The 11091-nt window shown below is 38.1% G+C and overlaps 1 protein-coding gene across 4 annotated transcripts in view; it reads left to right on the forward strand.

The window, feature by feature from the left end:
* LOC126839308 (rap guanine nucleotide exchange factor 2) overlaps positions 1-10880 on the forward strand; it is a 64441-nt gene extending 53561 nt beyond the window's left edge. For all 4 annotated transcript variants that reach the window (XM_050574562.1, XM_050574563.1, XM_050574564.1 and 1 more), the window contains 13 exons: positions 2872-2979; positions 4830-5558; positions 5643-6068; positions 6145-6304; positions 6386-7290; positions 7350-7449; positions 8007-8218; positions 8295-8612; positions 8686-8908; positions 8977-9264; positions 9340-9471; positions 9545-9748; positions 9814-10880. In XM_050574562.1, coding sequence (XP_050430519.1) covers positions 2872-2979; positions 4830-5558; positions 5643-6068; positions 6145-6304; positions 6386-7290; positions 7350-7449; positions 8007-8218; positions 8295-8612; positions 8686-8908; positions 8977-9264; positions 9340-9471; positions 9545-9748; positions 9814-9842 — 3834 coding nt within the window. In that variant the 3' untranslated portion in view covers positions 9843-10880. The remainder of the gene's footprint in view (positions 1-2871; positions 2980-4829; positions 5559-5642; positions 6069-6144; positions 6305-6385; positions 7291-7349; positions 7450-8006; positions 8219-8294; positions 8613-8685; positions 8909-8976; positions 9265-9339; positions 9472-9544; positions 9749-9813) is intronic.
* Positions 10881-11091: the final 211 nt, after the last annotated feature.

An 11091-nucleotide genomic window follows, 5' to 3' on the forward strand; every position in this document is an offset into this window, starting at 1 on the left:
TCGACTAGTCAACATTTTCAGCAAATTATTCTCATATAACAAATTCAATTAAATGTATATGTTACCATTTAAGTCGATAAATATCTAAAAAATACTAAAAGAGGAAAACATTTGAATATTGTCTATTAATGTAATATAACAATCAAACAAATTTTTTAAAAAGAATAACTATAAAATTTCAATTATTTTAAGAGTAAACTTGTGTGTTGGGCGATAAAAGAAACTCCCGGTATGTGTTCCCATTTGAGTTTCGAAAGTTGATACCGCTCTGGAAATCACCTGGTATACAGAGAAATAGACAGATCTCTAAAATGAGATTAAAAATTTCCGGAATATTAGTTGTAATTAATCCAATTAAGCCTTTTTTGTAACCTGTTAGGCTGTAAATTATTTAAGTGTAAATTTATCATACATCGACGTACCAGTTAAAAATTAAAACAACTTGAAATAAAAAATGTTGATACCAGTGTAGTACTAACAATATACAACACATATGACACATGTCATGCGTTTTCCCCAATTTTTAAACTATGCTTCAGTTCTCAATAAAAATTGGATTTTTGGGTTAATTTTTAAAAATTTGCTTCTAACTATCGATTATAAACTTAAACAACCCTAGAAATTAAAACCAATTTTTAATTAACGTTTTTCATCTAATTAGACAAGTTTAATGTATCTAGCACTTAACGGAATCCTGTTTTATCAACGGAACTTCTGACTCTCTACACTTTACCCACTAAACCACCATCTCCAAATGGCCATGATATTGAATACTTTGAGTATGTGCTAATATAATTTAGAAAACATAACAGTCATCATGGCCGGTCGTTAAAATCTGGTATTCACAAATTAAATGATACAACAATATTTTTTTTAGTTGTACCATTTATAAATATTAACAATGTCGTCGGGATATTTATTTATTAAACTAAAAAATGTTTCTATTAACCATTTAACCGTGGTTGTTGATTATATATTAATTATTGCTGCGTAATTGATATTAATGTGAGTGTTATCTGTTGTGTTTGAAGTAAGTAGTCAATTTTATTTTTATTCGTAACCCGCTTTATTACGTTTTGACAGCGATGAAGAGTAATTAGAATCTGTTCGGATTGTTGCCAAATTTGATTGAGTGCGCTGATTGTGGTTTTTGTCATTTCATTGTGTTAAATATTTTTATGTTTCATAGTAATTACTACTAATTATTATCAACTGTAACCATTCGCATTTAGACGAGTGACGCCAATCCCAGTACACCGTGGTTGCAGTATAAGCTCGGGGTAGCGGTGATAGTATTCCCACCCTTAAACATTTAAAATTAATTTTAGTTAAACCGATTAACCACGCCAATTAGAAATGCCGATGCCCGTTGCTTAGGCCAGTACGCGGTTTTAATTATCGCGTTTCTAATTGGCAAAAACGCACGTCGAGCTTTTTATTTGTTTGTACAACACAATCGACGGGTTTTGTCCCAAGGCTGTTTCGTACTTTTTTTTGTTTGTTTTCAAAACAAAAATAATAACATTAATTAGGCAAGGCAACCTCACCTCCTTCGGCGAGTGGATTTTGTGTGACCGGACGTCGACCATCACGTATTAAATATATTGGATTGTGTAGGGCGTGTACCGTGTCAGACAGGTGCCGCATAATAAAACGGATACTATTAACTTGAGCGTGAATATCGTTGGACCTCGTCGCCCGACAGTGTGGATTTTTTAATTTTGCAGGTTTCAATTAGCGAGTACATTTATTTTTTTTTTTGTTGAAATTTTGCAAAAACGATTCAAGAGAATTGAAAATTGCCGGTTTTTAAAGGGTTTTACGAAGACAATATTTTTGAAAATCAAATGGTCTTAATACGTTTTGACCATGTAAATTTATTTTCTTGGTAATTTTTATAAGCTTCAGATTATAGTTTGAGGTGTACAATTTTTGTCTATGAGTAAAAGTCGTTTTGATGGTAAAACAAATTTAGCCGTGTCAAAATTGTCAGACTTTGGCTGGTCCAATTTCAATTATGTTAAAATAATATAATTTTGTTGTTGGTCTCTTTAACGGGTTACGTCGTACGTTGGAAACAGATATTGTTTTATAGAATTCAGTTTTTTGTAATTAAAAAAATAAAATTAATTAAGTTAAGGCGTACTTTATTCACAAAAAAAGCCAAAAATCCGTTTCCGACATAACTAGTTACCTTGTCAGGCTTTTTATTCAAAAAACGTCAAAAAAACAAAACGGTCGTCGCCTCTACCCTTGGGTTGGCGTTATAACCGAACAGGCAGGTATATAACCAGCATAGGTATATTTATATATTTTTTTATTTTGTAGGTAAAGATCAGATAATTTGATCATTTATCATTATCAAATTAAAGTGCAAACGCAAAAAAAAAAAACAAATGTTAGTACGAGTAAATTCTTTAGTTTTCTAGTTTCAAACAGACTATCTCTTGGATAGAGTTACCGAATATTAAAACGATTATATAAAAACATAACATGACATTGTAGTAAATGTTCAGTTTGCTGTTAAGAAAAATAACTCATGTCCTCAACACAACATATACTATGCGTGCGCCTATATTTATTTTATCTATTTTAGGGTGGTAGGCGGCGATAACCATGATGATATTGACTATCATCAACCGATGTTTCCAACTCGTGTGTCGGTCTCGATCTACCACGCGAGAACCAGAGAGTTTGGCGTGGATTGTTATTATTTAATTTGTTTTGTTTTTGGCAAAAATTAATTTTGCCCTCGACAAAAGCAGTCGGTGCCCCCTTTCTCTCCGGTGCTCGCGTGAAAAATAATAATATTAAAATGTAATCAATAAAAGCCGAGACTAATACCGTTACCGGTCTTGTTTTGTGTTTCAGATGGATTATGCAGACTCCCAAAGTGGTTTACGCTCAGTGAGTGCTTCCGTCCCTCGGTACACCGGTATGGAACGTGGCGGAGCCATCAATCTCGTATTCGACGACAGCGTAAGCGCCCTGACGTTTTTTATAATACTGTTGTTATATTTTTGCATTTTATTTCAATAATAATAATAATAATGTCTGCGGCCGTTGTAGTGTATAAAAATAAACGCCCGAAAACAACAACACGTTGTTTGAGGAGAGATAAGAGACAGACGGCCGTGGGAAAGTTTTTGTTTAATGGATTTTCAGTTTTCCACTGCAGGGGGAAAGTTTACTAAATAAATATGTAAAATTTACCGCAATGTAAAAATATTGATTTTAATCAACAGTCTTTTGGCAGGCATATTATATGCAGTGTATTTAGAGCATAGTTAGCAAAACGAAAACCCAAATCCAAAAAAAAAAAAAAAAAAAACAGCCGTGTTGTCTTTTGGTTTGGTATTAAACCGAAAATATTGATTTTGTTAAGCTTGTGCATACCTACTGGGACGAGCTTAATTTAATAAAACCCGGGTTATTACCAACTCTGATCTTAAGGAAAGAGAGAGAAAAGACGGGGCGTTTCCATCACAGCTGTAATGTACTCATTAGATATTTTGTTTTTTTATAAAACTAAATACCTATTTAGTCAAATTATGCGTTTGTTTAATTATCTGACCACAACATATAGTATATTTAATTCCTATCTATAACCAAATTTCGACAAAGTAATTGTATAATTAGTATACGTATCGTATGTAAGTCGTACTATATAAAGCCATACAAAAATAGTTTAAAAACCTAATATTTTTTTTTTTTTTTTATATATAAAGAAAGATCACAAACAAAACTTTTTAGTTGAAATTATAAAATTGATAATATGTATCGACGTCTCCAATTTTAGTAAACACTACCACAACTCCGTAAAATATGTAGGCGGAAAAGTTATCTACTTTTATACAATTTTTGGACAAGTTTAATAATAATTATTCCCAATTAAGTGTTAACTACACGACGATTAAAAATAATAATTACTTATAAATCTCTACTTACAAACTTTTACAAGCGCCTATGAAATAATTAAAAAATATTTCGTTTGTTGGTAATTTTTAGTTGTTCGATAATAGTTTTAACCTGGAGCGACAATTAACGTAATTAACGATCTGTAGTTCCATTATTTCCAATTTTTGTTACTAGTAAAATTAATTTTATTTTAAAAATTAAATACATATAATATTATAATAAGACGTAACATTAAAATGGAAATCAGGACGTAAAGAGCTGTTAAGTAGATTCATATAAATATTATCTTAATAATGACATTTTTATAACGCGTCTTCCGAAAAAAAACACTAAACACTCAAAGACATTCTTTGTCTCTAGTGACAAGGAATAGACTGCGTCGTTCAACATTAACTTTGGTATTTCCCGTCGAAGTGTTTTTCTTGAAAATTATTTCGTCACTTAATTATACGGTGGAAGTTTACAGTAGCCGTCTAGAACCCCACTCCGTTGTCTAGAAAGTTAAAATTTGTTGGCGTGGTTGTAGATAAATTACACTTAGACTCTATTTATCAGAATTTCGGTTTAAATGTTTCTAAATAGTGTCATAAAAGTTTCATAATATTCTTCTATTAAGTTTCTACTATATTTCCATAGAATACTTGATTTTATTTCTTATGTACGTTTCGACGTAAAACGGATATTACTTGAAACGCAATGTATTATACAATTATATCCGTTTAAAGTTAAACCATAGATAATGAATAAAGATGTCTAAATTTTTACACGTGAGATATTTCTATTTTAGGCGTTGTTATAAACTTTCAATAGCGAATTACAAACGAGTTATTCACAAAATTAATGTGTGCGTAATTGTTATGATAACTTAATCGTAATTAATATGCCCGTTTGCTTATGACTGTTTATTATAGTATTGCGCTGCGATTCGGCCTGAGCTTTATCAAAAGAGCAACCGGAGCTCGCACAGTTCGGACACGAGTTCGGCGTATTCTGGCAGCGACACCATGACCAGCGTGCACTCGGGCAGCGTATCCGTCGAGGCCGACGAGGTGGACCTGTCCGGGCTGGTCGAGTCGATCGTGGACTCGGACGAAGACGACCTGGGAGACAGCAGCGAGAGTCTGACGGTGCGAGACACGGTGCGCGAATGCCTGGAAAAGGACCCGTCGGAGCGGTCCGAGGACGACGTGGAGGTGCTGCTCGAGTTCACGCAGCACCTGAAGGCGTTTACCAACATGACGCTGGCGGTGCGCCGAGCCCTGTGCAGCGTCATGGTGTTCGCCGTGGTGGAGAAGGCCGGCACGGTGGTGATGAACGACGGCGAGGAGCTGGATTCGTGGAGCGTGCTGATCAACGGGCACGTCGAGGTGGAGCACGTGGACGGCGTGCCCGACCAACTGCACATGGGCGACAGTTTCGGCATTGTGCCCACCATGGAACGGCTGTACCACCGCGGCGTCATGCGCACCAAGTGCGACGACTGTCAGTTCGTGTGCATCACCCAGACGGACTACTACAGGATACTGCACCAGGGCGAGGAGAATACCAAAAAGCACGAAGACGACGACGGCAAGTTGGTGATGGTCACCGAACAAAGGGGTACACTGGAGGCGGGCAGGAGAGGTCACGTAGTCATTAGGGTAAGTCGACGGCGTACGGGTCGGTCTAATCACCGCAGCGACCGCGTACGTTTTGTTTACTAATTTCATTTTCGGTCGTTGCAGGGAACGCCAGAAAGACTGATGCTTCAACTGATCGAGGAAAACTCGGTCATTGATCCGACATATGTAGAAGATTTCCTGTTGACCCACCGCACGTTCATCAAGAACTCCATGGAAGTGGCAGATCAACTGCTAAACTGGTTCAACGAGCCATCGGCCAGGGACAGAGTCACGCGAGTGGTGCTGTTGTGGGTAAACAACCATTTCACGGATTTCGAGATGGACCCCGTCATGATGGAGTTCGTGGAGAAGTTCGAGGCGTGCCTGGAAGAGAACAAAATGGGCGGGCAACTGCGGCTGTTAAACATAGCCTGTGCCGCCAAAGCCAGGACCAGGTGCGTTACCCTGGCCAGGCCGTCTCGAGATCAGGTGCTACACTTTTCCGTGTTGGGCGGTTACGAGAGGAACTTCGGTGTGTTCATCTCAAAAGTGAGTATTCGAACGCGCCGCAGTGCAGGAGGGTGTATCGTAAGTGCGATTCGATCGACGTGTATTTCTTTTTCAGGTGGACAAGGGCTCGAAAGCCGAAGAAGTCGGTCTTAAACGAGGCGATCAAATTTTGGAAGTCAACGGGCAGAGCTTCGAACATGTCACTCACGCGCGCGCTCTGGAAATCCTGCGCGGCACCACCCACCTGAGCATTACCGTCAAGTCGAATCTGTTGGGTGAGTTTTGATATTTTGGTTAAAAATTGTTTTAAATCGTATAACAGTTTTTGGACACGTTTGTCTGTGCCGTCGTTATAGTGTTCAAAGAGATGCTGGCCACGCCGGATAACTCGCCGCGCACGAGAAACCGCCAAAAGCAATCGGTCGAGATCGCCCGACTCCAAGACGACCCTCGGGCCCGGCCTCTGCTCACTTGCAACCTGCCACCGCCCATCCAACAACCGATCAAGACCACCACTACTGCCACGACGTCTAGCAGCGGCGGCGGCGGAGGAGGGGGGTTCATGACCCTCGGCCCCAAGAAACGTCTGCAGCGGGCTCTGATGAAAATGAACATTCTGCCCAAAAACATCATCGGCAGCGACGTGTGCGACGACACTTCCGTTTCCGCGGCGTCCGCCGCCAAATCGGACGCCGGTTCCAACAGTTTCAAACAGTCGCACAGCCACCCGGACCTGACGTCCATATCGTACATGGACGACGCGCGGGCGGCGGCGGCCGCGGCGGATTACCCGGAACACGTGCTGAAGGTGTACAAGCCCGACCAGACGTGCAAGTATCTGCTGGTGCACAAGGAGACGACGGCTCACGAGGTGGTCATGTTGGCCCTGCAAGAGTTCGGCATCACCGAGCCCAGTTCGAATTTCTCACTGTGCGAGGTGTCCGTGTCTGAGGGCGGCATAATCAAACAGAGGCGACTGCCCGACCAGCTGCAAAACCTGTCGGAACGGATAGGCCTGAGCAGCAGGTATTACCTGAAAAACGTAGGCAACACCGAGACGCTGGTCGGCGACGAATTGGCCGCGGACCTAGTGCGGGAGAGTCACGTGCACTTTTTGCAACTAAACGCAGTCGAAGTGGCTGTGCAGCTCACGCTGCAAGACTTTTCCATATTCAGACAGATCGAAGCCACGGAATACGTGGACGATCTATTCCTGTTGGACAGCCGGTACGGGACGCCCATGCTTTCGAAATTCGCCGAGGTATGTCTAGAACGGATTTTTATTTATAACATACTCCTAATGGTATTTTTTGTATTCAGTTGGTCAACACGGAAATGTTTTGGGTGGTCAGCGAGATCTGTTCGGAACACAACCTCATCAGACGGTCCAAGATGATCAAACAATTCATAAAAGTAGCTCGTGAGTATTTATAGGCGTGTTTACAGTGTTGTATAATAACTAGTAGTGTAACGTGTTGTTACTATAATAAAATTACTTTTTTTGTAACGTGTTACGTAACTTTATCACATTCTATGCTAAGTAATAAAACAGTCGTTTTTACTGTCCATCATAGTTAGTTTGAAATAAGTAACGTGTTTAAAAATATTCCTTAATAAGAAAAATAATTTTCGTTTTAATTAATTTCCAAGTACTGAGAAAACATTTTATAACAATTAGCTTTGACTAATAAACCACATGCTGATACATAACAAAAAAATATAGTATCAAGCCATAACCTTTTTACAAAAAATCAATAACTTTTTTAGTTTCTATGTTAAATAAAGGAATTTCGGTAAAATTATATTTACTATCGAAAAATTAATTTAATTACTATGATAGTAACGTAAAGAGTGAACTGCAAAGTAATTTCATAATATTATTACAAAAGTGACAAACCTAACAATTACTTGTTAATCAATAACACTAACATATTTTACAAAAACAAAACCACTGACTGGCGTTTTTCTCTTCGACAGGACAATGTAAGGAATGTAAAAACTTCAATTCTATGTTTGCCATTATTTCGGGGCTGGGTCACGGGGCCGTTAGCCGATTACGACAATCGTGGGAAAAAATACCGACAAAATACCAAAGGCTGTTTGGGGACCTCCAAGACCTGATGGACCCTTCGCGAAACATGAGCAAATACCGTCAACTAGTCAGCAACGAACAATCTCAACCTCCAATCGTAAGAGTCATTGCCTAGTTTTTTCTTATATTAATATTGCATTTGATTTTTGTTTGATCCATTTTTTTTTTTTTAGATTCCATTCTATCCGGTAGTCAAGAAAGACCTAACGTTCATACACCTGGGCAACGATACTCACGTGGAAGATTTAATTAATTTTGAAAAACTCAGGATGATCGCCAAAGAAGTGAGAAACCTGACCAACATGTGCTCGTCTCCGTACGACTTGCTCACTATGTTGGAACTGGGTGGACAGCCGACGTCCAATGCCATGGTGGCCCTGAACCAACTCACTACCGGTGCCAGCGGTGGACCACACCAAGCGGGAGCGGCGACGGTCAAAAGAAGAAAAAAGTCGACCGCAGCTCCCAACCCAAAGAAGATGTTTGAAGAAGTACGAGAAAACATAATATTAAAAACTTTTGTTAAGATTGTTGTATTGACTTTAATAATTTACTGTGCGTTAGGCTCAAATGGTAAGAAGAGTAAAAGCTTATCTTGCCAAAATGAAAGTAATTACTGATGAAGAAAAACTACACGAGTTATCTATGAGCTGTGAAGGCTCGAGCGCTGGCGGTTCCATCATGGGTACCGGACCTATTCGTAAGAGACACCCTTCACCTACGCTTTCCACGGCCAGTAGTGCTAGCAGTGCCAGCGAAGGACTAAAAAATAGCGGTCCTAAATTCGGTACGTTTAAAAATGTTCACGTTCTATTAAAGAAGAATCATTTATTTATGGTTATGTTTGTTATTTAGGCTCTGCGTCGCCCCAAGCGGTTAGGAAACTATTGTCCTTGAGTGAGCCCAGCAAAACCAGATTGCACCAGCCTAGGTATCACATGGCACCTTCTCCGGGTCCTCCGACACGACGGAACATCCACCAGCCACCAATTGTTCCAGTCACATCGCATGAACGTTCGCATTCAGACACTACCCCTTTGAACCCTCCACCGCCGTTGCTCTTATCCTCCGTTGATCTAAATGCTGAGAGTAGTAGCGTTACCAGCTTGTCAAACTTGTCCCTAAAAAAAACCGTGACATCGAGTAAGCTAACATTTTTATCCCTGTTTTAACCGTTTTTAGTGCAACATTGTATGTTCATTTTTATATCCGTTTTAGCGGGATCTGTTACGTCCAGCGATTCGGGGCATTCCACTCAGACTAGCGGCTCAGCAGATGTTTGTATGCCACAGGGAGCTTCGCCTCCACCACCACTCCATTTGAGGAGACATTCTGTGCTACAACCTCCAAGTAATTTTCAAAATTACTCATTGTTGGACGTCTTTTTGGACTACTATTAATCTGCTACGCATTGTTTTTATAGCTGGTTACCAAATAGGAAACCGGCCGATGTATGCGCCGAACGTGCAAACCGTAGGGTCCAATTGTGTACGATCGAGGCCACCTCCAGCGTACAATGCAAGTGTTGCTCAAATGGCGGCCAGGATGCATCGTCTGGGTAGAGCGCATTCTCACGAGGGCGTTACATCAACTTATTACATGAGGGATGATGTCAACGACGACGATGGTAATAATTAATAGCCTTGTTATAAATTAATCATCAAGTTTTACTAAACTTTAAAATGGTAATAGATGACGACGCTCAAGTGTCCGCAGTATGACTAGTCAAAATGCCTTCGATGGAGAATAATAAACAGCCATGAACATATCAAAACAAAACCAAAAGCGCTTGTGAAATTTTTTTAAATTATTGTTTTTCAGTTTACGTATAAGTACAAAACACTTTTAATATACATTACATTGTTGTGTATGTTTGAAAGCTAACCAATTTTCGGTTATAGATATTGTTTTGTGGTTATTCTCAAAAACTGGGTAACTATAGTTTTCTATTAATCTTTTCTACAAACATTTCTCGTGTGCAAGCGTGCGTGCAACATGTATAAGCTATTTATGTAATTTTATTAGCATGTTATTTTTATTATTTTTTTTTGTATATATATATAAATAATAATTATTATTGAAAAGTGTTATTTTTTTTTGTTTATAACTGTATCGACCGAAAATAAACCTATATGATCATAATACACGTTACAATATAGAACATCTTATAGTATTGTAAAATAGTAAGTTGATCATTTGACATAATATGGACAAGAAAAAATACTTAAAAAAACACACCAATGCGTGTTAGTTGTTGATTCTATTTAACTCGATTGAAAGTATTATTTTGTATAAATTGTTTGGTTATTGGACAAATCGTCTAAGCCAACTATGTCATGTGTATAATCCATTATATTAATATTAGTAATTATTATTGCCTTTGTGTTATATGATTTATAATTTTTTTTTTGTCATTTGTTTTTAAATTTTATTCCTAAATTTTATATTGTACATCTGGCATTGAATTTAATTTATATATTGTTGCTATCGACTGAGTATGTGTAAATCATTCATAAAGATTATTGTGTTTTTTTTTCTATCAATTTTATTTGTATTTACTTTTTACCATGACATTAAGCTTTATTTAAATGTTGAAACATGAACACTATGCCAAATCATAATTTTACGACCAATGATATTATCCATCCATGAACAATGCTTTTTCTTTGATCAGCGTGGATTATTTATGTGGAATCGAAAGTTATAAAAAAACAAAATATTTTCGTATTTCCTTCATAATAAAATATGTCCTATGTTTATTTATTAGTCTTTTTATTTTTTATTTATTTAACAAATGACCAACTGTATGGATATGTTCACATTATTGTTGAAATTTGTCTTTTTGTTGTTATATCACCTAAACTGAGTATCTTCTGCCAATATTTTACTGTCAAAACTCACTAGGACGATTTTGACACTCATTTTAAGTTACTAAAGATCGGGTAAATCTTTGTCACAATGTGGGCTTTA

This window comes from Adelges cooleyi, unplaced genomic scaffold (assembly GCF_023614345.1).
Source record: "Adelges cooleyi isolate 19-005CV unplaced genomic scaffold, UGA_ACOO_1.1 ACOO_flye_CR_arks_rails_tigmint_CR_PRNA_30, whole genome shotgun sequence".
Lineage (NCBI taxonomy): Eukaryota > Metazoa > Arthropoda > Insecta > Hemiptera > Adelgidae > Adelges > Adelges cooleyi.